Source organism: Callospermophilus lateralis, chromosome 7 (assembly GCF_048772815.1).
Source record: "Callospermophilus lateralis isolate mCalLat2 chromosome 7, mCalLat2.hap1, whole genome shotgun sequence".
Taxonomy (NCBI): Eukaryota; Metazoa; Chordata; class Mammalia; order Rodentia; family Sciuridae; genus Callospermophilus; species Callospermophilus lateralis.
The window spans coordinates 101,427,448-101,455,180 of record NC_135311.1 but is presented as its reverse complement, the minus strand read 5'-3'; the positions used below and the strand labels follow the sequence as shown (position 1 = coordinate 101,455,180).

The 27,733-nt window shown below is 37.1% G+C and overlaps 1 protein-coding gene across 3 annotated transcripts in view; it reads right to left on the bottom strand.

Moving 5' to 3' along the window:
- The window catches only part of Usp24 (ubiquitin specific peptidase 24), a 131,193-nt gene that overhangs the window by 7,846 nt on the left and 95,614 nt on the right, over positions 1-27,733 (bottom strand). For all 3 annotated transcript variants that reach the window (XM_076860291.2, XM_076860293.2, XM_076860292.2), the window contains exons 43-64: positions 26,878-26,997; positions 26,149-26,274; positions 25,409-25,507; positions 24,515-24,597; positions 23,927-24,068; positions 23,618-23,737; positions 22,992-23,212; positions 22,542-22,666; positions 21,372-21,513; positions 20,782-20,932; positions 19,474-19,569; positions 18,763-18,866; positions 16,953-17,066; positions 12,961-13,057; positions 10,537-10,653; positions 9,613-9,705; positions 7,772-7,874; positions 5,696-5,817; positions 4,629-4,742; positions 3,993-4,058; positions 2,041-2,107; positions 675-753 (exon numbers count right to left, since the gene is read on the bottom strand). In XM_076860291.2, the coding sequence (XP_076716406.1) occupies positions 675-753; positions 2,041-2,107; positions 3,993-4,058; positions 4,629-4,742; positions 5,696-5,817; positions 7,772-7,874; positions 9,613-9,705; positions 10,537-10,653; positions 12,961-13,057; positions 16,953-17,066; positions 18,763-18,866; positions 19,474-19,569; positions 20,782-20,932; positions 21,372-21,513; positions 22,542-22,666; positions 22,992-23,212; positions 23,618-23,737; positions 23,927-24,068; positions 24,515-24,597; positions 25,409-25,507; positions 26,149-26,274; positions 26,878-26,997 (2,501 nt within the window). The remainder of the gene's footprint in view (positions 1-674; positions 754-2,040; positions 2,108-3,992; positions 4,059-4,628; positions 4,743-5,695; positions 5,818-7,771; positions 7,875-9,612; positions 9,706-10,536; positions 10,654-12,960; positions 13,058-16,952; positions 17,067-18,762; positions 18,867-19,473; positions 19,570-20,781; positions 20,933-21,371; positions 21,514-22,541; positions 22,667-22,991; positions 23,213-23,617; positions 23,738-23,926; positions 24,069-24,514; positions 24,598-25,408; positions 25,508-26,148; positions 26,275-26,877; positions 26,998-27,733) is intronic.

Genomic DNA, 27,733 nt, shown 5'->3' with positions numbered 1-27,733 from the left:
TAAAAAACAAAAACCCAAAACCTTTACTTTGAAGCCTATCAGCCTGTGTTCAAGTCCTAGCTCTGTGACTTTAGTTCCAACACTTAAACTACCCATGATAATAAATCCCATGATAAATGATTCCAAACCTTATGAAGTTGCTGAAAAGATTAAATAAGATAATGCCAACAAAGTACTTCACACAGTGCTATAGGAGTTGTGTTTTTTTTTAAAGTATTTTTATTAGTTGTCGATGCATCTTTATTTATTTATTTTTTTATTTATATGTGGTGCTGAGAATTGAACCCAGTGACTCGCAAGGGCTCTACCACTGAGCCACAACCTCAGCCTGGTATCACGATTTTGTTGATGGAGAGGCTATTAGAAATTGGGAACCCGGGGCCTAAGAGTTGGTAGCTGGATTGTATTAATGAAGGAGACCTCAGGGAGGTTTATAAACTCTGGCTCTTAACTTGAAAGCATTGCCTAGATTCCTCCTTTTAGTTTAGCTTTCTTTCTTTTCAAAATTCCGTAAGATATACTCTTCTTTTAATTCTCCTCCACATTTGTTTTGAAGATCACTTGTTGAACCTACCTAGCAAGCAGGTCCTGAGTCATATTTTCTAAGATATAATGACAAGGCAGATGTTTCTGTTTTTAGTAATTTCATTCCTGAATCTTAAGTTTATACTTACTTTTGAGCAAGAGTTACAAGAAATTTGACACACTGGTAGCAGCGACTGCTGTCCACGTGATTACTGTGGTGCATCAAAGCTGAAGGAAGAGAAGGGACATTTTAATAATAAAGCACTGAACTGAAGTGGGTCCAAGTGATAATAAGTTCTCTTGTTTTAAAAATTTATAAACTATTCTGGCAAGCTGCAAGGGAACAAATTAAGTAAAAGCAAAGTGATGCCTATCTCAACGGCATGCCCCAAGTTCTAATGTTAAAAAAAAATACATTAAAAAAAAAAAAAAAAAGGTACATGGTAATGAGTTTGACTTTCAGAAGAACTGAAATGGAACCATAATTTAAACTGGCTAATTATACAAATTTTCCCATACACCACATTACAGAAAGTAGTTATAGTTTGATAAACTGAAAGTTATGACATTAGTTCTGTTCAACAAAATATTTCTTGTTTTGCATTTTAGGGATTTAAAAATAAATAACCTATATCCTTGCTCTTGATGAGCTTATTGTTTTCTAAGTTTCAGAGAGCCTGGGTGCTACTCTGACTACAGTACACAGTTACAAATGTGGGCCCGGAAAGCTACTGCTATAAAACTTTTTAGCCTGTAAATCCTTTCTGCAATAAAAGGAGACCCTACATCTCCTCTTAATATAGTCACGGCCACCTAACCACACAGGTGTGTATTGAGTAATGAGTCACTAGGCAATTTAGTTATGTGTGAACATCAGAGTAAGTAGACACAAACAAAGATGGCTGCCACATCACTAGGTGACGTAATTTTATGTGACGCTGTTGTACATACAGTCCACTGTTAACAGAAATGTGAGTAGTACATGATTTCACAGCAAAATCCAAAGTGACTCTGATTAACTACAGTGGGAGAGGGGTATTTTTTTTTAACTAAATTTTTTTTTAAAATAATTTGCTTATTAAGCTATTAGCCTTCTGAAAAAAGCACTGGACTTCTATGAGTAGACAAATGGAAGCGTGGGTATATTCATACCACAAGTCAAACCTCAAACATACATCATGTTTTTGACAACATGCCAAGTCTGGGGTTTTAAGTTTTTCTCTCCTCAATTGCTGTTTAGTAGAGGAAAAATTTTTCTGTTTCAGAAAGTGATCTCCAGCCACAGCACTACTGAGTCTTACCTAACCTGGGAAAATAGCTGCACCTTAATGACTAAAAGCAGGAGAAAGTCCAGAGTGGTAAGATCCTGGGGTTTTAATTCTCCCAACTAGGATGTAGAACCAGACTTGTAATGGACCAGTCACTCATCCGCACCAGGAAGCAGTGGGGGCAGGACTGCCAGGACAACTGTTATCTGAATATTTGCTGCAGACGCTTGTTCACTGGTATACTTGCCTAGTAATCCATTTTCTGTCTCAAACACAAATTTGACTCGCTCTACTTGTATGGGATCTTCAATGACCTATGAAGGGAGGAAACAAAGGTTGGCAAATGAAAGAAGAAACCTGTGTAATAGCCACAGTGCCTTCTTCGAAGCTCTACTAAAGAGATTTAGTTTCTAACATAACAAAACCCAATACTAACAAATGTGCATTGCCACATATTTCACATTTTAAACTGAGACATAAAAATATTAAGTAATATTTAAAGATCCATTCATTTCTAACTACATGTTCCTACCAACTGAATCTAAAATTCTCTAGTTTATAAGGACATGTTTCAAGATCCTAAGGAAAAGAGGTTTATTCTCTAACTGACTTATTAAAAATGCATTTAAGTTTTGCTATTAGGCTCTAAAAATTGATGGGAAAGGTTTGGCCTTGCTATAGAGGGCTGAATCTATTTCACTTGTCACTGTATTTCTAGTTCTTGGCACTGAATTATGCAGTATAATAAACTGTAGAGGTTTGTTGTTCGTCCTATCCTTGAAAAGCAAAAAATCTTCCAGGTGTAAAGGTACCAGAACCAGGAGGAAATAAAGGACCAGAAAGATGTAACAAATGGCATCCATGATGCATTTTCTTATTCTAAACCCTTTCAATGCATCCTCTATGTCAAGACCTATTAAGCACTGGGAATCTAAAGGAAACATTCAGATTGTCTTTAAGGAATCCCTATGCTAATCTCTCTCATTAGCTTACGCCAATCACCAATCACTATTGATTCTCTTTCCAAAGCACCTCTTCATCTCTCCCTCACTACCCTTCCTCTCTCTGCCTCTTCTTTGGTGCAAGCCTTGTTATGTCACACTCAGATTCTTGATGAACTCTTCTATGGTCTTCCAATTCCTAATCCTGCTTTCTCCTCCATCCCTAAAAAGACAGCCAGGGGAATCTTTCCAAAACAAACTGGGTCATGTCACTCTCCTGCTTAGAAGACTTTCTGGTACACCATCAATGACAGCAGGGATTGCAACTGAAATAAGCAAGGAGGGCTAAGGAGTGGTGAGGATGGTGGGAAACTGGAGACAACGGGCCTCTCCCAGGGCTTCTTTACATGCAGGAAATGGAACTAATGAGTCTAGATTACTTGACTTTTCAAAATAGGACAGAAATTAAAAAAAAATATGAAGAAAACAAGTGTACAGGTAGAAATATCCAGGTGTACAACCAGTGGCCTATAGGAAAAAAATGCATACACCTTAGGATTAGGAGCAGAAGCCTTTTACAACCTGGTCTGAGTTTCTTTTCTCAAGTTCTGTTCAGTTCCCACCTCTTCCTCCAGTCATACGGTTAAAATCAAAGTGCTCCTCAAGAGTGTGTGTGGTGGAGAGCCTGGGCTCCGGGCCAATCACTTGACTTAGATGCTGACTCTGCCACAAACCCTGTATCTGCCAAAGGTGGCCTCAGGCAAATCACTCTACTTCTTTAAATCTCAGTTTCCAGTGATACAGTACTTTGCCAATTGCAGATGATTTTCACCTCCTGCTTTTCACATTTCTCAAATTGGAAAGTAACTCATAATTGAGCATATCTCATGGTTTCCTGGCTCTCTAAATATTTTTAACAGTTCATATCTATTCAATGGTGTCTAAGACTAAATGATTAGCAGTTTACCCTGAGGTAATCCTGAGGTTTAAACACAGTAACACTTGCACTGGTAGGTTACACACTGTAAGGGCCTCAACAGGGCTAATTATCATCCTTTAGTCTTCCTACCTCTGCACTATTGTGTATTTGCCTGGTTCCCTCACTTAATTGCGAGGTCCCAGAAAGCAGAGTTTTATGATATAAAAAGAACTCAAATAATGCAGACCAAATAAGTAAAAAATAATAAAATAATAACTTTATAATTGTGTTCTGACTTATAAATACCTAAATACAAGTGAATCAGAACATCTGACTTACCAATATCTCATGAAGCAGTTGAAATGTGTTCTTTAACTCATGGGGTGGAGCAGTTTCTAGTTGGTTCTGAAAGAGTTTTTTTTGAAAGCATAAACATTCTAGTAATTTTTCAGTGGAGAGCATATGGGAGTGGCAATCAACATGCTGGATCCCATCCCTAGTTATACCACTGACTCATCTTGGGCAAGTCAACTTCCCTCTCTGGGTCTCAGTTTCCCCAAATGCTAAATCTGGGGACTGAAATAAATGACCTCTTTCCAGCTTAACACTCCATGATAATTTACTGTGAAATTAGGGGGAGAGAGAATAAAAGGAAAGGGGAGAATCTAAAGTCATTAAATAGACTGAAAAGTTCATTGTATATATCCTATTTTACTTTCTAGAAAATGCTGATACATTACATGAGAATGCTTTGAGCTAAGTCTGCTTTGAAAAAGTATATTGAAAAGTCAGCTTATGAAGTAGAAAAATCTGCTGAGATAACTGGGTAAAGAAGGCAGGTTAATAAAACTCAGATTCCATTGTGCATTTTAATAAATTTATATATACAGAAAGCAAGAAACGACTTTGTTTTAATGCCACACTTCCGAGGAGCATTTTCTATCTGGCTATCAACAGGGTTAACTCAGGTTGTACCTTAATGAAATGCAGCATCATGAAGGAAAAGTGCTCATTACAGAAGCAGCAGTACACCACCATCTCCATGAGGGCCAGGAGGGAGCCTGTCAGCTCTCGCAGGGCAAACATGACCTGGTGGGAGGACGTGAGAGGAGTGAGGCTTCTCATGCTTCAATTAACAGTTGAGCTGTCAATTCTGTCTTTAACTAAAATCTACCCAGATTTAAGAACATCAACATTGTCTCAAATCAGGGTTTCTTGTTAGCGGTCCATGGACAGATTTCAGGGTGTCTGAGGCTATGTGGCATTTTATGCAATTCTGTGCAAGTGTGTGCTTTTTTCCAGGAGAGTCACTTTTCATTAATTTTCAAAGCCTCTGAATGTTTAAAACAATCACTGATGCACTGTTGATGTAATTTTAAAAAGACAATATGGTATGCTGTTCATGGATTCATATACATGTAAATCATGTAAGGAAGACTAAGTTTGCAGGAGGGGTGGCTCTGGGTGTAAAGGGAAGCTTGGGCTGAGAATAGGCCACAGTGTATGCCTAATAGAGGGCTGGGGGGAGCCACTCCCACACTCCAAGGTTCAAGAATACATGGGAACTGAGATGTGGTTCAGTGGTAGACTGCTTGCCTGATGTGTGCAAAGCTCCCAATGCTAAAACAAACAAATCAAGTATGGCTTTGAATTGTAGTATATTAGGACCGCGGATCTACAAAAGAGTGGGAACAAAACTCTGATAACGAAGTAAACTTTTAAACAGGTGAAGTGTCATTTACCTCCTCCTGGGCCCGATTCCTGGTTGAAGAGAGGGCCAATAATAGTCTCTTTTATTAATTTTTACTTATTCTTGTGGTGCTGGGGATGGAACCCAGGGCCTTGCACATACTAGGAAGAGTGTTCTCCCACTGAACTACACCCAACCCTGATTTTATTTCTGTCAGATGTATAGGAAAGCATCACTTCTTCTCACAACAGTCCTACTCTTCATCAGAGTAACATAAAGTTGAGCAACAAAAGGACTTTTTCTCAAACAGGAGAAAATAATAAACATACAGAGAAAAGGGTCAAGCACGCACCTCCAGCAGGTAGGGTTTCCCTTCAGACAGGAACAGCAAGGCCTCTACTTCCTTGTGGAGGGGCAGCAGGGGGCTTGAGGGAGCGATGCTAATAGGTGGCCTCTGTTTAAATATGCCAGGAGCTTCAGGGACCAAAAATAAAACACAAAACACACTTTTGGTGTTATTCCATGAAATAGACACCCACAGGGTGATGTGACTCCCAATATTCACATGCTTGATTGCTGGCTTCCTCCAGCCTGGCCCCTCACAGCCTAGAGGGGAGAGCTGATGATGGGACAAGAGGAGATGGTCACCTACTTCCTCCCAGCATGCCACAGCTGCAGTTGCACATTCCTAGTGATTCCCAAGAAAGACTTTCCAAGAGGTGAAAATATAAATAGAATATAAAAAAATCTTGGCAACTGCTCCCAAAGAGACACTGCATAGGACATTTTTGTTCTTCAAACAACTTTCCTCATATAATGACCAATCTATGTTGAAGTAGACCCAACCATATGGCAGATGCCTATCTCTTTTCCAGAAAACCAAGGAAAACTGTCTGAACTCATGAAACGAGGCAGCTTTGTCTTTTGGTGGGAATAAGCCAGGGTTTAAGAAGCAAACTCTACCTTACAACTTTATAAGTGTTCTGCCAATGTCCTGTTAGAGAAAGCTAGCAGCTTTCTGCCAGAATGACGCTCTGGGATTTTTATCTTATTTTCTGCCTTTACATCTCACTGGCCAGAGGATATTACAACTCTACTCCTGGAGTTAGAGGCTTATGTCATCCCTGAGTGCTGATACTAGCTGTGAGACCTTCTTGAAGTTACTAAACATCTTTGCATCTTAGTTCCTCATTTACATAAGGGTATAATACCCTTCTCATAGATTTGCCGTGGGTATTAAACAATAAATATAAAGTACCACATAAAAGAATGGCAACAGAAACCATTGAATACAGTTAGCTGCTCTGTTGCCTTATTACAGTTACTATCATCACAGCCTAGGAATGGTATAAAGTTGTGGTACATCAAGGTTAGGACACGGGATAATCGTAATTTGTGTCTTTGTGTCTGTGCTACTGGTGAGTGACAAAATAGGGAATGCTATCACATCTACCTTATATTCAAATATGTTTTACTAATTTATATCTGAGACGCCCCCTCACTCTGTTTTACAAAGTACTTTAACATTTTATCTCATTAATCCTTATTAACCTTTTATGCTTTTAATATTTTTATTTTGTACTGAGGATCAGAAAGGTCTGGTGGCTTGATTAATCACATAGCTAGGAGACTCCAAATTGTACCTTGGTTATTCTTCTCAAAGTATCAGTTGCTCAAATTATAGTGAGGAATGAACTCTGAATTACCTTGTAATCCTAGAGTGCTTTAAAAAAACAAACATACAAACTCCTCCTATCCCTCAAAGGAATGACTAAGTCATTTTGTGACTTCCTTTTGTGACAAGCTAGTAAAATAAGGTGAGGTTTAACATGAATTAAACAAAAATTTAAAGTGTTTGTTATGATTTGGATATACAGTATTCCCAGTAAATTTATGTGATAGACAATGCAGGAATGTTCAGTGGTGAAATGATTGGATTATGAGAGCTGTAATATAACTGGTGGATTAACCCATTTGATAAATTAATAATTTCAAAGAACTACTGCATTGGGTGGTAACTATAGGCAGGTGGGGTGTGTCTGGAGGTCACTGGGGCACGCACTTGGTGTTTATACTTTATCTTTTGTCCCTGGCTCCTTGCTCACTCTCTGCTTCCAGGCTACCACGAGTTGATAGCATTCCTTCACCATGCCCTTCCACCATGCTCTGTCTCACTTGGACCCAGAGTGATGGAATTGACTGACCATAGAGTCACTGAACCTCTAAAATCATGAGTCAAAAATAACCTTTTTCTTTTGTAAGTTGTTCTTTTCAGGCATTTTGGTCATAGCTATGAAAAGCTGACTGTTTTCCTCAAATATTGAAAAACAAGTAATATTCATGTAATTGCTAACATCAGTTTTTTCATGTTAGACAGATTCAGCATCTCTTCATGTTCCTGATGTATTAAAGACACATTAAAACTCACCAACATTCCTCTGGGAAGAGACATCTGAATGCAAGACAAGCAATGCTATTGTATTGTGAAGATTTCCAAATTCTCTTGCTTGTGCTGAACTCCATCGGCGTATCTGCCATCAGAGTAGAAAAAACATAGGTTAGTTAAGAGAAAGACTTGCTGGTTCATGTTAGCCACAATTATATCTCAATGCTAGGGTAGAAGAGGACAATGCACAAAGAAGTCACAAGCTTTAAGCTATCTTAAGTGTTTCCCCAGACACATTAACTCAGATTCTAAAACCAATCCATTCATGTGTATAATTTGGGTTCTAAGTATTCAGGACATGCAGGTAATTTTCCTGTGCCTCAGGATATTGGGAAAACCTAAAGGCTGGACGGAGATAGGCCTGGCCCTGCCTCAGCTACTCAACTGTACTGTAAGAGAGCATGGATTCCCCCTAACAGTGTCTGATCTCTTCATATAATGGCAGAAATAATGTTATCTGTTCTGTCTACTTTGTGGCTGTGAAAACCAAATGAAATATTAAAAATGAAAACATTTTCAGAACTAGTGTGTTCCATAAATGTAAAATAGTACACATTATATGTGCAATCAAATTACAGTGAATTGAATAAATCACCACTATCAATGGAATCCCTGAATCCCTGTGAAAAGCCTGAAATGAAAAAAGCACATTGTAAAAGTCCAACATCTAAATGCCCAGACCATGCTACTTGTTTTGCAAGTGTCAGCACTTGTTTTATTTTATTTTTTTGATAGTGGGGATTGAACCCAGGGTCTCTTAACCACTGAGCCACATTCCCACCCCTTTTTAATATTTTACATAGAGACAGGGTCTCGCAGAGTTGTTTAGGGCCTTGCTAAGTTGCTGAGGCCGGCTTTAAACTCAGGATCCTGCAAGTTGCTGGGATTGCAGGCATGTGCCACTATGTCCAGCAATGTTTCTTTTTCTTTTTTTCTTTTTTAACTACTAAAGAGTAAGAATATCAGTGTGACCTGATAGAAAGCTGAGAGTCATCCAGGTGGTAAGTCTTTCCCCTCAACAAAGAAAGGAAAACTGCCCAGGCAATTTAGGACACCCAGTGGAAAGGCTCTGGTGTGAAATCTCAGAGCTGGGTCTCAATCCTTGCCTGGCTGACACATTAGCTTTGTGACCTCGAACAAGCTACTTAATACCACTGTGCTTTAATTCTTGCCTGAGAATGGGGAAGAAATCACCCATTTCACTGAACAGTGATAAAGTGTCCACCACAAAGTGGCCTACTGTGTCTGATAAATAATAAGCACTCCATAAGCTGTACTTACCATCACTGTATGCTAACATTTTACATATTTTAAATCTATCAAACAAAAGAAATATAATGGATAGGAAGACATACCAATATAGAAATTTCAAACAGTCATTTTTGGATATATCCAAAGCTATTATAAAATAACTTTCTTTTCTTTTGACTAAGAGTATTGTATCTGTAACGTTATTCAGTTTACAAGCCCAACTTCACATATGAATTCCAACCACCACCAAAAATATTCACAGCTCCAGAGAAGGAGGAAAGGACACCTAAAACCACCTATTCTTTGATGTATCTTGAACTCTGCCCTCTTTCTATCAGCATCCAACTTTCTCTCCTATGACACACTGTGACTGATATTCTAGTAAGTCACTTCCATGGGCTATTTTCAGTTGGAACTCTATGATGAAGTAAGTCACTGACCTCCAAAGATTTTTAATGTTTACACAGTACTAGTACCCAGACTCTTATGAAATTAAAAATACTGGTCATCTCCAAAGAGAAACAAAGTGAAACTCCTGGCCATTCCATTGGGAACATGAAAGCAGACATTACCTGATTGTTCTGTCGATTGGCCCCAAGGAGGAAGCTGATCATGTGCCGCAGTGCTGAGTGCCTTAGGAGAAGATCTCCTGCCCTGATACCCTGCTGTTTGAGACATTGAGAACGACAAATTATACTCCGACCCAGACAAAAAACTTGTTTTAAAATAATATAGTTTATTGAGAAGTTTAAAGAAGTCAGTTTTGGTTTTTTTTGTATGTGTGGTATAAGGGATTGGAAACTAGGGGTGCTCTACCACAGAGCTACAACCCTGGCTCCAAACTTTATTTTGAGATAGGGTTTTGCTAACTTGCCCAGGCTGACCTCAAACTTGCAATCCTCTTGCCTCAGACTCCAAAGCTGCCTGGATTACACACATGTGCCACAATGCAGGCTGGTCCATGTATTTTACATATAGCAAGTACTTGTTAAAATCTAATTTAAAAAACTCTTGAGCCTTACATTGTTTCATAGTGGCCACTGAACATACAAGTAACCACTAGTTTCTTTTTTTTTTTAAATAATAATATTAGCCTTAAATTTTTATTTACTTATTTTAATTGTCAAATCAAATTGCACATACTTATATAAATATTCTATTTTGAAATATACATTGTTGACTAACTTACACATTACGATTATTTTGTGGCAACACCACCATAAAATCACCCCACTCCCAAGGCCCGGGTAAATATCATTCCAGTCTCTGCTTTTATAACTACTAGTTTCAATGAGGACTACCACTATCAGTGATTAACTATACCTACTACTTGGATAGTCACAATTTTGCAAAAAATAATCTCGTAATTTAAAATTTGAAGAGGAAACATTCATAAAACTGTATCACATAGGAGGGATAATGTCTGGTCTAAATTTTTCCATGTATAAAACTTCTTTCAATTTTAACTTGGCTGTATTAGAAAAAAATTCACTTACCTTTTGTACAAAAGTGTTGAACAGGAAAAAGTATTGAGCACAGTTTTTACAATTTTCTGGGACATCTTTATCCAAAAGAGCAAGCAGTACTTCCAGTAACTGATGAAGGCTTTTAAACTGGTTAGAGGAAAGAGAAAATTACATAAAGAAAAAGAATGTAAGACAGGTATAACAGGATTAATTTGAAGTAAACCATCATAAGAACAAAAGGAAACCGATATAATCCAGTCTCAGTTTCAGATGGATTTATGCTTTGGAGAGCAAAACCAGAATCATCAGTTTTATTTTCCAGGGAAAGACTGCTACTTAGCAATAATTAAAGGAAAGCTAGTTCTGTTTCCTTGATTTAGAGTGAAGGGCATGATTCTACTACCTAACGGTCACATTTTCTCCAGAGTCGATTCCTCCATCTCTTAAAAAGGTTTGGTGGAGTATTCAGGGGAGAGATGCTTCCAATTCCCTCCCTCCATATGCTGCTTCTTCACATAGTCACAGATGCAAAGAATAAAAACACAGACACAGGCAGAGGGGCTAGAAACCAAGCCGATGGAGCAAATGGAGAGAACAGCCTGACAGGATGACAACGGCAATACCAACTCAACTGGGAACTTACTTGAAAGCCCGCTGACGCCTCATGGAAAGCTTTGAAAAACATTTTATTTGTTTAGAAACTATTTTGGTTATGACATTGCTTCTTCTTTCCCTCCCACCCCAACTGTTTCTGGACAAGTTCCTAGAAATTTATCTGTGATTTGAACTTTAAGACCAGGATAACTACTCTTTTTGGTTTAATCCTTTGAAGGTGGTGTCCATAAACTTCTGAAATATTCCCATCCATCCTGTCACACCCATCATAAATACAGTGAAATTTAGCATTTAAACAGCACTTCATTTTCAAAGTACTTTCCAATATAAAGTGGGTGGCAAGAGGCATCATTTCCATTATGGGGAAAAACAGACATTAAAATACATCAGCTAGGCATCAAATAGAATTTACTTAGGCAAATGGCTTCCATGCTTTTGTACTCCCTTGCCTTTCCTTTCTACATGCTGTCTGCCCTTAGAGACTGGTGGGATGCCATAGCCTGACCCCATGTGCACGGAAACTGCACTAATTCTACCTTTTTCCTTCGTTAGGGTTGATTGGTACACAGGAGAAGGAGAGTGAGATGGTCCTTGTGTTAAGGATTCTTGATGCATCTTAGAAAACTTCCATGGGGGTATCTGAGAGCAATGGCATTCAAATGGCCCAAAGCAGCTATCAATAACCTATTTTAGATATTCTACATCCAGGTATGGTTTGTTTGAATAATGGTTTGGTTACTTAAGTGGATAAGTAAACCACTGCCTTAGAGTAAACCTCAACTTCCTAATGGTTCCTGGAATTGAGGGACAGTCTTCCAGGACCCTCCTGAAGGACATATTTGACTTCCTGTTCATCTGGACTGAGCAAGGCTCTTGGGCTTGTCTGGTCTAACAGCATACCCTGGGTCAGGCAATGCTGAAGGAACTAAGTGCTGAGTTGCCAGGCACTGAATATGGATCAACATCTTCCTTAAAGAACTTACTTAAGATTGCAAAGCAAAGCCTACATCTGAATTTGAAGCAACAATTCCTAGAATTTGTTATTCAGTTCATTGAGAAACACTGCCTACAGACAATGTTTGTTAAGGAGCCAATTTGTTCTAAAAATAACATTTTTCAAAGTTTTCCATGTAGTGCCAGCTGTTTGAAACAGCAAACTTGGGAAGTAACTGCTGTATTTGAAAGGACTTAATAACAGATTGAAAAATCAGATTTATAGTATATACCACTTATTTTCCCAAGACTTAAAAATCTTTGGGGACGGAAGATAGGAATAAACACTACAGTTTGTTTTAGCACATGTGTTTGTGGAACTGTGAATCAGAAAATATACTACAGAAAATAGGGTTGGGAAGAAGAAGAAAAAATTCAGAGGAACATAAACAAAGCTTAGGTAATAATAGAGATCCATGAAGGAACTATTTTGGTCAGTGCCCTTGGATAAATGGCATTACTTGGTTTGGTTTCCAACTGCAGGTTTAAATTAGAAAAGGTCACAGGTGGCTCAAAATGCCTAGACTAGCGTCTAGACTCAGTTTAGTGGTTCAGAGAGGTCTAACACAAATGCTTAAGGGGACTCTGAAGAGGGGTGTTCCAGACAGAAAATCCTGAAGCAGACCAAAGTGGACCTGAATCCCTAGCCTATCCTGGTTTCTAGAACATGACAAAAGGACAGAATGCCTTCTACCCTGGCATATATCAGAAGTCAGTTCACAGAAGGTGCACTTCACATGACAAAATAATCAGACTTCAATTCTAGGCTTTCTGTCTTATTATGTGCAATTGATAACATTTGGTAAAAACAGAATGTATAAATAAAATGTCTGAGATGAGACTGACCTTATCCTGATAAAACAAGGCACTGTCTAAGGTTTTCTCCAGAATGGTGGCCACGGCAACTCGTACTTCTCTCACGCTGCACTCCAACAAGAAAATCCTCAAATAAAGAAAAATGTGATGTAAAAAACAGAATACAATTTTGCAACCCCAACTTGTCCAACAAGGCTCCTGCCTAACAGCCAATAAGCACAATTACATGGAAGTGCTAGTTTGGGTCTCTGGAAAGCCTTAGCACATGCTCACAGGCAAGTGGGGATTCCTGAGGTCACTCCACTATTGCTCGTTCCTTCAATTCTTAATGCTATATAGTGTCAGAGAAACAAAGCACATTCAAAATCCACTAGGATTCTAAGTGGCAACTATAAAAATGCTTCAAAGATAACAAATACTCTGGTAATATTTAGCTCTAGGAGTTTGAGCGGATTCAGGTCTAAAACCTGATGGTAAAATAAAATAATATTTTTGAGAAAGTGGAAGATATCTGAATGTAGAAGGTAAAATGTAAAATGATAGTGCTTGTGTTTTTTCAAAAACTCTACCTGAGAGAACGTGTGATGAAAACTCAGTGAATGGTATGACTGAAATTTACTTGGGGGTCGGGTAGGGAAGCATATACTGGCAAAATGTTGACAACTCAAGAATACATGAGTTGGGGCTGGGGATGTGGCTCAAGTGGTAGCGCGCTCGCCTGGCATGTGTGCGGCCTCAGCACCACATACAAACAAAGATGTTGTGTCTGCCGAAAACTAAAAAAAAAATATTAAAAAATTCTCTCTCTCTTTCTTACTCTCTCTCTTAAAAAAAAAAAGAATACATGAGATAATTCATTATTTTGTCAATTTCTGTGTATGTTTAAAAATTTCTAAAATAAAAAACTTAGAAGATATAAACCATCCTTCATGTTAGTAGTCTTAGTTTCTTTAGATCAGTTTGTAAGCAACTTTTATTATTATTTTTTTCAATTATGACTACATTTACAAATTACCTAAAAAAAAGACATCAGAGGTGCTGATCTAAAAGATAAAACTTTCCTTATATTTAGTCACTGAACTGTTACAAAATCTGAAACCTTTTGAGGGTCAGCATGACACCACAAATATTCCACATCACGAAATTACTTCATGCACAAAATTATTTTCAGGCTCTGTGTATAAGGTATACATAAAACATAAATGAACTCATGTTTGGAATTGGGTCCCCTCATGTCTATGAAAATGTTAACAACAATAATAACAAACTCTGAAAACAGTTCTGGATAAGGGCTACTCAACCTGTATTGTATGCATTTATTTTTTTCAAATTTCTATTTTTAAAATATATATTTATTTTTTAGTTATAGGTGGACATAATGTTTTTATTTTACTTTATGTGGTGCTAAGGACTGAACCCAGTGCCTCATGCATGCTAGGTGCACGCTCTACCTTTGAGCCACAACCCCAGCCTTGCATTTATTTTTTTATTGTAATAATGACAACATAAGATATCTTAAAGGTTCTAAAAAAATAAGTAACTTTAGGGAAAAAATCTTTAGTTCTTTAGACATATGAACTCATAGCAATTGATAGTGACAAGTAATTAGTCCTTACAATAAAAAACTAGATAATTCACTGGATTTCTGACTATCAGGAATATTAAGAACTAACATAGCTAGTCATGGTGGTGCACATCTGTAAACCCAACAGCTTGGGAGACTGAGGCAGGAGGATCACGAGTTCAAAGCCAGCCTCAGCCAAAGCAGGGCCCTAAGCAACTCAGTGAGACCCTGTCTCTAAATAAAATACAAAACAGGGCTGGGAATATGACTCAGTGGTTAAGTGTCCCTGAGTTCAATTCCCAGTACCAAAAAAAAAAACAAAACAAAAAACAAACAATAAAATACATACTACCAAAGGAAGATGGAATATCTCAGGAGTTATTCAAAAGCTAGTCTGCCTTGATATAAAGGAATGAATAAAATATTTGCTGTTCTTTCCAAATGGATCATCATTCTATGACATTCTAATACCTGACACAATGCTCAGAGGTCCTATTAAGAAGCTATTTTGGAAATGAACTGGAAAAATGGGTAAAAGATTATTTGTATTGCAAATTCTAAAGAGACAGGCATATAACATTTCAAAGATGCATTTCAGAGGTCACTATGAGCTACATGAATACATGCATGTATAAAGAATTATCTGAGGGCTTGTTATATGCCAGGCTCTTTGCATACAGTAATGGAACCAAATAAGACTTGGCTTCTCCCTTCAAGAAGCCCAAGGTTACTGGGGAAGAGACAGGCAAAACCAGAGACAGCAGACTAACAGCAAAAGCCTACTTTAGACTGGGTGATCAGGGATAGCCACTCTGTTATTTTAGTTGTTCTGAAGGAGAAGGCAAAGAAGAGAGGGAGCAATGTTTCAGAAAGAACAAAGACAGGTGCAAGGGTCTGTAGGTAGGGGTGTGTGTGTGTGTGTGTGTGTGTGTGTGTAAGAGAGGGAGGGAGGGAGGGAGGAGACACAGGAATGGACTCAGCACATTCAATGAATCAATAAGCCATGATGGCTAGATCTTGATCAGCAAAGAGAAAGAGGTGAACAAGGCAAGCTTTGAAGGTCAAAGACTAGATCAAGTAGGGCCTTGTGGGATACATAATGATTTTGGATTTTATTATAGTGCAATGGAAATCTAATGAAGAATTTTGAAGCAGAGAAATAATACAATCTAATTTATTTAAAAAAAATACTTTTGTTGCTGAATGAACATAATTCAGAGGGAAGAGAAGTAGAGACATCAAAAAACAGAGATACCCAGTAGGTAAATGAATGTCTGGAGCTCAGACTTGGAGATAAAGGGGATATGGGATTAAGAGGTGCATTTAGGGATGGGCATGCAGCTCAGTATTATAGCAAGTGCCTACCATGCACAACAAAGACTCTGGGTTTGATCCCTAATATTGCAAAACAAAACATAACATTCTAATTAGGTCTCTAACTTATCAGACCAATTGCCTAGTGGGAAGGCACATGCATTTCTAAAATCTTCATTGTGTCTGGTTAAACGAAGACATATCAGAGCATATCTACATAATGACAAAGTGACCTAGTGGAAAATTCTAGAAGATAGAAGATGTAAGAATGGAAGTTGATCATTAACTGGCCAACTTCCTTGAAAAGACCTGCCCATATAGAGATTTGTTTTGAGAGAAGAGATGCTTCTTCTATAACAGGAGGAAAACAGAGGATAAGAATAGACTCCAGCAGGTGTGTGGAACTTGCCACTAGTGCTCATTTGTTAATCTCTTCCTTCTTAAACTAGGTCACTAGCTAGAAGTAGAATGAGCTAACTGATATCTGATGCAGAGGGAAGAGTCCACTGGGGGTAAAGAAGACAGGACATTATCCCACCAACAGTGAAGGTGCTATCTGGCTCCCATATGAATGCTGAATTACCCAAAATTAAGATAGTTGATGGAAAAGATAGAGAAGCTGACCTGAGTGGTGGAACATCTTGTATTTTTATTAGAGAAGGCAAATGATTTCTTTTTAAAATCATAGGCACAAGGCAAATGTACTATTATAGGTAATATACTATGGGTAAAATTCTTAGAAATAACTTTTTAGGCATAATCCAAACCCTGTTGGACAATAACTGGACTATGTAGTAATCTCAGACTGAATATCTATATACTTGCCACCAGACTGTGAGTCCCTGGGGACCCTTGCACTCTTCCCCTGTTGCCACAGCAGGGTTTGGGACCTGCTTCCCTGAGAGCACATGGTGGGCCATCTACCTCACTCTCTCCTTGCAGTCATTGAACACTTGCCTGAGTGTAGCTCAATGGAGATGATTTTGGAGTAATCTGAATAATTTCCTCACTGCTTCAGTAAAGAGAGTTTAAAATGGGCTCCAAACAAAATAATTTTGAGTTGGAATACAAAAGGTTACAGGAAACTTCACTTTTTAATCACAGAGACATGGATTTCTTTAAATTAAAAGAGCCTGACACTTACTTTATCAATTCTCGTCCTTCAGAACTAATAAAATATTCAACAAGCCACTGACAAGCATCAAAACTTTTTGAAAGTAATGCTTCAATAGTAGCAATCCATTCTTCAGTGTCAACCCTTTAAAAAAATGAAGGAGCAATATTAGGTCCCAGCAGATAATTCCAAAGAATATTACTCCAACCCACCTACCTACCTACCAAGGGTAGGAAGGAAGGAAGGGTAAGTTAAATATTCAGTGACTACCCACTGACACAGCTCAATATATCCCAGGAGCCAGTGGTTTGACACCTCCTCTCCTCTATGGACAGAAACAAGTGAAGATGCTTAAATCTCAGACTTTAATTGTTCTCTTCTGTATCTTCATCAAACAAGTTCAACTGCAAAAAAGACCAGACATATAGCACTACTTGGCACAACTATTTTTCATTAAAAAAATGCCCACTTTTGGAATAGCTTAAATTAATGTTTTTATACTTTATTGTTACAGACATCAATGTCCTACTTTTTAAAGTAAAAATATTTGGGCTGAAGCCAGGTGGATCATGAATTCAAAGCCAGCCTCAGAAACTTAGGAAGACCCTGTCTCAAAATAAAAAATAAAAAGGGCTGGGGATGTGGCTTAGTGGTTAAGTGCACCTGGGTTCAATCTCCAGTACCAAAAAAAAAAAAAAAAAAAACAAAACCAAAAAAACAAAAGACTAAAAAGATGACATGACTATATTACACATGGCCTCAGAATTCTCCTGAGGCCATGTGTAATATTCCCCAATATCCCCAAAGAGTAAATATAAATAAAGCAGAAATTCAGTGCCACATATAGAAGCCATGAAAAATTTCACAAATATAAGTAATGAAGTTAATTTCCCTAAGTGATCCTATGTAGGCATTAGAAGAAAGGAGTATATTCTTTCTTCTTTTTTAATCAAAAATAAGGACTGAGATCAATCAATATACAGATTGTTGTTACAAACAGAAACGAAGCTGCTATTGTATTTGTTTTCTTCTCAAAAGTTGAACTGAAAAATCTTTCTCCATACTTTCCTATCCTTGAATAAGTTCACTGTGCTAGTGAAAGGGGAAAGACAGAGAACTCAATGGTCTTCTGACTCTTACCTGGTCTTCTCACTTAGAATCTCCCCTTATTCTAGGTATACCCTGCAAACCACTGCTCAACTCTTTATCCCTCACTCCTTTATTCATAGAAGAACTACTTACCTAGAACACCATTCCAGGTGCTGGAGAAAAGAGCCAGTGATGAGTAAGATGCAAGTGACGTCTAGAGTTCCCTGGGCATCACTCTGAACATGCAGCCCAGTTGAGAAACCATCCTCCATCCCAAGCTGAATGAGCCCAGTTCCCTACTCTGGCACACAAGTGGGTGCCAAACCAAATGTTCAGTCTCAGCTCAATAAGCCCTTTTTCAAATACTAGTAACACACAATGAACTATACATTCACAGTTCCTTAGCCAGGTCTTGTCTGTTATTTGGGTTCTTTTGTCTGTCTAGAATGATTTCTATTTTTGCCTTTCAAAATTCTCTGAGAACATCAACCAATGTCTTTACGACTAATCTCTGGATACAATTTTGCCCAATTTCCAGAGGTAAACTTAATTTATGCCTTGCATCAGTTATTTCTTTTTTATTTTTTATTTGTCTTTCCCATTAGACTAAAAATTTCTTATAGAGACCCCCTACCTAGTCAGCTGAGTATGTTAGCTGCCATCACAAAATTTTGAAAAGTTGAATATGTAAATTCAACTTGAATTAACCAGTGCCTTCTATCACAACAAACTATCAAAATCCCACTCTTACCTGAGTTTTTTCTTTGTCCGTAGGTAAGTTTGAAAAAGGAATTGAATGGCAAGCTGCAAGCTCACCTTTGCCATGCAAGGATAATATGGATGCTTTAATTTAGTCTAAGAGAGAAGGGGAAAATGAAAGGCTATTTTACAGATGATTACACATTACTATGAACTGAACTATGACATACATGATAAAGTTAAATAAAAAAAATCTAACCAGTTCATTGTAGAAAATGTTCCATTTAAATTTCAAAAAAGGTTAAGAGAAGAGATCCTCATTTTTTTAATGAAGTCCTCTCAAAACAGACTTTAGTCACAAGATAGTCTGTAATCAAATGACTTGGAATATTTTTCCTTTTTGGCAAATTTTAATAATAGTAACTCAAGAAAAAGAAGTTCTTGTGTTAATTCTGAGTCTGGCAATATATGATTACAAATTAGGAAGAGTCAATCTTTACGAAGTCCAGTAGCCACTGATATGACAACCTCAGAGCTACTTTTAGATTCTTGACAAAATCTAAACAAGGATACTTAAAAAAAATCCTGTATGTGAACACCTACTTACAATCTTCATTATACACCCCCAATACCACCTTCATTTTAATATCACCCAATAAGTGACACATTTACATGAAGAACTTTGTGCATCTAACCTGAATGCTAACAACTGAGAGTGCAATCCTTTCTTATTTCTTTAGTAATGAAATAAACACCTACTTACAGCATTCAGTGAGGCTAAAGACAACACAAAACTGAAATAATCACTGCTGTATACATCTCTATTCTTCATAAACTTGAGGTTTTCATCTCTCACCATCTGCAAAAAAATTAGTAAAACTTTTAAGAAACAGTATTCAATATGTGGAAGATATTTCTAGTAAAATGTTTAGGTAAAAAGGGTTTGTACAAAATAAATTACAATTCCCTTTTCTCAAGCTTTGCATTTTGAAAAAACAAGAGAGAAAAACCTTCCTTTCAAATATAAAATGCTGTAAAGGGTGTTCCTATCATTCATTACCAAACCCTTTTGGAAATTTCAGGAAAACCACCATATGAAAGACAAAATAAATTCTACCCTGAAATTCTGGGTAGGAAGTTACAAACAAAGCTTTCCCGAGATCAAGGAACTCCATTACTACTTGTCAGATGGCTCACTTCTATCTTAATTAAAGACTGATAGTTTTCTTAAATTCTTTGGTTCTGGCTCTTTAGCCTTTGGTTATTCATTCATTCATTCATTCACATTCATTGGTAGTGGGAATTCATTCATTCATTGGTCCTGGGGATCTGTCTAATCTATATCTATCTGTCTGTCTATTTATTAGTACTGGGGATTAAACTCAGGGACACTGAGCCACATCTCTACCCCTTTTTTGTATTTTATTCAGAGACAGGGTCTAACTGAGTTGCTTAGGGCCTCGCTATTTTGCCGAGGCTGGCTTTGAACTCATCATCCATCTGCCTCAGCCTCCTGAGCTGTTGAGATTTACAGGTGTAGTCCCACTGTGCCCAGCAAGCGTTTGGATATTTAGTATATGAAATCACAACTTGGTAAGAGGACACACTGAACTTAAACCCTTGCTCTGAGACTCCTTTTCTGAGCCTGAATTTCCATTGGAAAAATGGGAGTAAAACCTGCTACACTACAAGAGTCTTTTAAGAATTAGAACAGGTATTCAAACAACAACAGTCATGACTGCCAAAATATTCTCACCCAAATATTATAAGCCTCAACTTGTTTTTCTCTTCAGATAAAATAAGCTCATTTCATCAATGTGTTTCTCTACTCAGGGATAATGCTGGACAATCTTTAGGATGTATTCACACTGTGTTCTTACCACTGTGCTACAAGCTCTACATACAGCCTCTATCACCTGGCACAAAAGACTCACAAAGCAAGAGGGGAGAAGAGGTGGAATGAAAGGAATAACAAATCCCGAGGGTAGCCAGCAGGAGTGCTCTCTGGATCTACAAGATAAATACAACATGTACCTGGATTTTCTCCTTAGACTGTTTACATGATTCTTACCTGGTATATTCGAGCAGGCATTTTCTCCACAAATAGTCCTTTCTTCTCACCTTTCTTAACCAGCTTGGTTAGAATGGAGAGGCGGTCATTGTTAGGCCTATGGGGCCGTGGAGATGACTGAGGTGAAATCTCTGGTGAAGATGGAGCTGACCTGAAAGATGGAATAGCTATAGTTTTAGTAGTTATTAAAACTTGCCAAACTCATACACAGGGCACTAGACTTGATTGAAAAAAAAATCTTGGACTGGGGCTGTAACTCAGTGGTAGAGTGCTTGCCTAGCATGCAGGAGTCCCCAGGTTCCATTCCCAGCAACATAAAAAAGAAAAAAGAAAAAAAGAAAAAAAAAAGTATTGATTCTGAAATAACTTATATGCATGTTTATAAATATAAATACAAAATAACTTCCTGCTAGGGAAAAAAGAAAGCCCAGGAAGCAATAGGAAAAAAAAGGATAATTTATTATTTTTTAGAAGATTTAAAAAAATTTCTCTCTAGCTTAGCTAATTATCTTTAAAATTTAAACAATATTATCAATGATCACATTATCACCTACTGGAATCATAGTAAATCATATGAAAGAGAAACTTACAGAGAGAGATCCTCAGCTTCCTGTCTTACAACACTGACTCGACTTTTCTTTGGCAATACTGGGGAGTTTTGATCAGATACTCTTTGGTAGAAGAGCATATAGGCATTCCAGTATCTTCGACGTACATCAGTATATGGATTTGCTATTTTATAACAGGACAATAAGAAAGAATTTTTGTAAATAAAATCTTCCTTGTCTTGAAAATCTAAAGCAAAGAACTCATAAATGTAACAAGTAACTACTCATTAAATTTGTCAAATGCAAAGGATAAGTAAAATGGGCTTTGGTAGAGTACTGTTTAGAATGCAAGTCAGGATACTTCAGTTCTTATATTAGAATAGTCATTCACTGGGAGGGGAAACTCAGGGCAGGGAGTAAGAGATATGTATGGCAATGGAATAAGGGAAGAGGGTTAACACTCCAGGGAAGACTAAATTTAAGCAAAAGGCAAGCAACATTTAGAAACACCTTCGGTGACAGGATGGGATCATAATTGCCTTCTCTTATCCATTTCAGTAAAGATAGCCAATCTAGGTCAATTTTGGGAATGATATGAAATGTAGCCCTTGAAGGCTGCCAGCATTAGATGTGTGATTACCATGGAGTGGCAATGAAACATAACAAAGTGGATCTAATATGTATAGAGATTTAGAAAAGCCCCTGAAAGATTTAAAAATCAGGCTTCAGGAACTATTTCTGAAAACTAGATTTTTCACAAATAAAATCTGATTGTGTTTTATGACATACTTTCCCCCTCTAGGGATGGGGACTGTGGAGGGAAACACTGCTTTACATTCTACGTGATGTATATGGTTTTAGAAGAATAAGAAATGGTCTTCTTTAATTATAATTATAGTACCTCTATATAAGTGAAAAGGAAATCTGAAAAATTTAGAAGGCAACTACTTTCTAAAATTCTGAAACAAATTTTAAGGTTGAAATTCTTTCTTTATTAGTTTTTCTTAGTTATCATTTCATCCTCCTGACTTTCTCTCGTTATTAAAAAAAAAAATTTATAAACAGCTTGGATTATCTATAGCTAGAAGAGCAGAATTACAGAAAGAAAAAAAAAGACAGTATTTCCTTATAAAGAATACTGTTTCCAATTAGATAGAAAACTAAATTTTTTTTTATAAAAAGTATGGAAAAATATCCATTATAAATACTTACTTTGATCATAAACTTTTGGCCTATATTCTCCTCCAAAGCATTCATACTCCAGAGTCTCATCATTTAGGTCAAATTCTTCTATAACTGTGTCATTAAATTTATACCACTTTCCTTTTCCACACCCCCTAAGGTCCAGATACAGACATAAGGTTAAAAAACAAACATTCTAACCCCTGCATTTAATAACATTGTATTACCTATCTATAATTAAAGTGAAAATATTTTTAAAAAACGTTAGCAATAGCAATTTTAGTTTCTAAAACAATTTTTCAAAATGAAGAGGTAAAAACAGTTTCCTCTAAGCTTTAAATATTTAAAATGAAATAAGACCAAAGAACACAAAGTTCTTTGCACTATAATGGTAAGTATGGATGACAAATTAGGGCAGAGAAAGCAGAAGGCAACACTGTGGAGGCAGAGGGAGCAATGGCTACCTTAAGAAGCCCTTACCGTCTATCCTTAATGAAGGAATAGTAGTGGCCTGCATGTGCCTGCCCACTGTGTACAATGACACCAACAAGTTCATAGTTCTCTGTGAGAGCAACTTTTTTCCGAGGGGATCCTCCACCTCCCTGATCCAAACTTCGCCCATTTTCACCAACTTCAGAAGATGAATCCTGGCGAGCCATTCCTGAAACTGTGTAAGGCTCCATGTTTAGCATCCAAGGAAACTATATAAAAGTGAAAAGAGACCATTAGTGTTGGCCAGGAACATATACAGCAGTTCCCAAGTCAGATAAAGTAAGAACCTGTATTTTCCCAAGTTATGTAAAGACTAACCACCTCTTCAGTTCAAGTACAACATCTCAGCCTAAGTCTGGGCAATATGAGTAGCCTCTGGTTTGTGCATTACAGGAAGCATTTAACTTCTAAAAATGCCTTCCAGAAATGAGGGTCACTGTTTGTACATGTGCCTGTTCTACTAACAGCATGTTCTCACACAAGGGCTGTGGCCTTCTCATGATACGGAGACCAGAATCTTTCAAAAGGAAGACAGAATTTGAACTAAGAAAGAAAAAAGTAAAGGAGGCAGCAAGGTCACGGTTGTGAGAAATTTCAGGAAGAAAAAGAGTTACCCTTATTTGTTCATCATATTTTATGGAGCGTCCACTCTCCCAGTCAAATCCAAATCTCATCAGGTGAATGACCAAAACACTAGGTAGAGACTTAATACAGGTCCTTTTCACTGTTATTCTCTAAAGAAAAGAAAAGAAATTATCTGCATGGAGAAAATAAAACAGCAAATTAATTAATGTAAAAGCCTTTCCACCCATGTTACACAAGTAATGACACAATCTAATGGAAGCAGAGCAGAAGTTTAATACTGATTTTATAAAGACACAGCACATGCATAACAAATTAATCTTAGGACAAATGTAGTATACCTTTTCTTTACACTTTTCACAGTAGTATGCATTACTTCCTTCTAGAACTTCTCCTCTAACGAACTGGTCCAAAGAAATTTCCAAACTCTGACAAGAAGTAACTCCCAGATTGAGAGCCATGAAAGCTTCCTCCCGTTCATATCTGGTTAGGAAATGACAAAAAACCCATGAATTTAAACTCATATTACCACGACACTTGAGCTTGAACACAGAGCTACATTCATAACAAATTTACCATTTTAAAAGTACACTACCAAATAAAAACACCAAATTTTGACAATATAGAGTTGCTTCAAATTATAAATTTTAACAAATATTTTCTTAAGGGCATGAAGAAATTTTGGAAATGGAAACCAAAGAAATATAATTCATTAAACGTTTATAGATCCACTGAAAGATATATTTATAAGTCAACAAATGCCAAATTCAAAAATACTAGGAAAAGCATTTAAAAATGATTTTATTTTTTAGGTGATGCTAGGGAGGGAACCTAGGCCCTTGCACATGCTGGATAAGTACTCTGTCTTTGAGCTATACCCCTAATCCTGATGATCATGTTTTGTGTCAGTGCCATTCATCTTCACTAACCTGTGAGGACAGTCTTTACAGATCTTCTGATCAGAATAGATGCCCTGAAATGTATTCTTAAAAATTTGGTCTCTCCCCATTTTCTGTTGGGATAAAAAGTTAAAATTTTAATTATTTCCCTGGTACTGATAAGTTGGTTCATAAAGAATTTTATTTAAACCCAAGCTGAAATACAGATTTCAATTTAACCACCCAAATAAAGGAGTCATTTTTTTATCAGACTAATGTCAGAGTAATGCAATCAGCAGAGGAGGAGGAAAGACAGTTCAGTCAGAGTTGATGACAGGGAGGGCATTCTCCATGAAGAGTCTGAATCCTTCCTAAGTCAAAAGGACACAGTTAGAGCAACTCTACAATCTTCTTGTGATCATAAGTTATTTTATGGATAAATTGTGCCTACTGATGAGAGGCCAATGCTGGCAGTGGTAGCAGGCAGTCTTAGAAGAAAATACAATTTTGGAAATCTGTCACATGTTTTACTGGGGAAAAGCAGAAAGCTTTGGGTTTAAACATCATAAATAACTTTTTGGTCCAGTCCCTTTGTCCAGAGAACTTGACAAATTCCAAGACTGCCTGAAGCTGGGGCATCAACTCACTAGGGTTACAGCATCCTCTAAAGCTTCAAGGGATACTCAGTAAGATATGCAGGTGCAAGTGGTTATTACTCTGTAGTCTGGGTTAAGATTTAATTGAGTGTTAGATGAATCGAGAAGAAATATGTAATTCCAGTGATATGTATAAATTTTAATGTATAAACCCAAAAGAAATAAATTACAGCTATGATGTTAGATTACTAATTTCTGATTTCTTAGTTTTACAGTAATCACAAACCCTGAAGCATTGTTTTTATACTGTAATTAGAGTCTGAGGGAGTTAAAGGGAGACTTTTATTACCTTGAGATATTCATCCATCTGATCAATGAGACTAGTAAAAAATTCATATGCATCCTGCTGTTCTCTCACATAGAGTTCTTTATTCCACATCTTGAAAATCTATGTAGCAAGAATTCAAAAATTTTAAAAGGAAAGCAGCAATTGCTGAATAGAGTAGAAAAGGCATATGAAAACATTTTAATACTTCTAAAAACCAAGTTCATGATAGAAACATGGAGATTTTTACTGAAGCGAGACAAGCTTGTATTCAGCCATCTGTGCTCTTCCTTAGCACCTCATAATCACAGCAGGTCTCTGAAACCAGAGGTGGGTACAGGGTGACATATAAGGCTGTGGAACAGAGTTTGTTTCTGAGAAACTAACCAATCTCTGTGAAAAACATGAGTAATCCTCCAGCATGTGAAACAAAGTGAAGCAATGTTCAAAACAATGTTCTTTACTTAAAGGCAATAATTAAATTGTTATCGGTTCAAAGAAATGATTTGAATCAATATTTCAAAGAGCTAAAATGAAGAATCAGAAATATTCAAAATAATTAAATTTGCAAATCTTCAGGAATTGTGAATAATTAATTTTGACATTCTAATACTCTAAAACCAAGCATCAATTTCAACAACTATATACCCAATTCTTTTATACACTAGTAGTCTGAATTTGCCTGAGTTAGTAAAGATAAGAAACCATTATCACTAAGGAAAAATTGTAACCAAATTCCAAACATAGGTTACTGGGAGAAATACCTTCCAGAAGTTTTCAGGGACATAATACTGCAGCTTGCTTTCCATCAGATGCCCAAAGAGAGACTGCACTTGGTAAAATACACTATCATCTGGATTGTCTGTGTCATCATCCACTGAAAGTAGTGACTAAAAAGAAGAAAAGTATTAAATTAGAAATATTTAACCACTTTTCAGAAAATCCTGACATATGTACCCACCTTGTTTTTTTAGAATGTTATATATATATATATATATGGTTGGATGTGGCTACCTACAATTCTGCACATATTTAGCTTTGTTATTTAGCTTCCATTTGATTAGGAAAAACTGGAACCAGTATACTAGAATCTCTATAAGACATAATGCCAAACAATGCACATGGAGCACTCTCAAAATTCTGCCCGCCACACCACATGCTACCACTATATTATTACAAAGCGCTGATGACAGAGCCTGTGCATTTCTAAAGCATTAAAAATGTTAGTAAGTTTACAGAACAACGTAAAAATTATTTTGGAGTTCAAAAATCATTAGGTCAAGTCTGTCATATAGGCAGATCTTACACAAGCAGATTTATAAAAATGTGACTATGAATAACATGTCTATACAGATTTCAGAAGCTACTTACTAATCCCTACTTACTAATATTTGGGTTCTGCAAACCCAAAAAGCAATAAATAAGTATGGAACAACTTTCAGGCAGTGAACACATTTTGTCTCATGCCAAACAGGACAGAGAAAGCAAATCACCTCAGGGAGCCCCGGCTGCATGTATAGCTGCTGGAAGACTGCATTCATGTAACACGTAGCGCCACCATTCCTCAGGCCCACAAACCCTGAACTGGATCTGCTATCCACTGGGGGAAGGTACTGGGAAACAGAGGAACAGAAACAGCAAGGAAGAGAATTAGTACCTCTGCCTCAGGCACATTTCCACTTTAGCTATAAGGGATGTCTAAGAGGAAAGAGAGGTATATCCAGTGCGTTATGAAATTCAGGCTAGCAAAATTTATGTTCATGAAGTATCTTTGTGTGCAGATGCTAACACAATGATCAAAATGCCATCACAATGATCAAATATGATTCTGTGTTTCTTTTTTGTTGTTCATAAATTATCTGGCATATAGTAAGTATGTATTTGTTTATTCATTTATGTAGTCATGTATTTATTCAATTGATTACCATTCAACAAATATTAATTAGGGGCCTAACATGTACTATGTATGTGCCAGGGATGAAACAGAGAACAGAAATGTATGTGGTCCCTAATGGCAAAGAGTTTACAGCCTAGTAGGACAGACTATATGGTATTAGTCAAGCAAAAATACTATGTTAGCAACTGAGGTGGTACTCTGAAAAAAAGGAACAGGATTTTATGACATGTTTACCATAAGGAATTCTGCAGTGTGGATGGTCTAGGAAGGCTCATATTCATTCCTTTCCTTTTACAGAAAGTCACAGTCTTCTATTAAACAACTTCTAATAAGCATATGTTCAAAGAGAAAGCAAAGGCTGCTTTAAAAGTGTCTTCTCACTCCTGGTCTAGTATTCCAGTGCACCTACAACTTATTTCCCTCTTGTAGATCCCAACATATGCTAAGCTGTT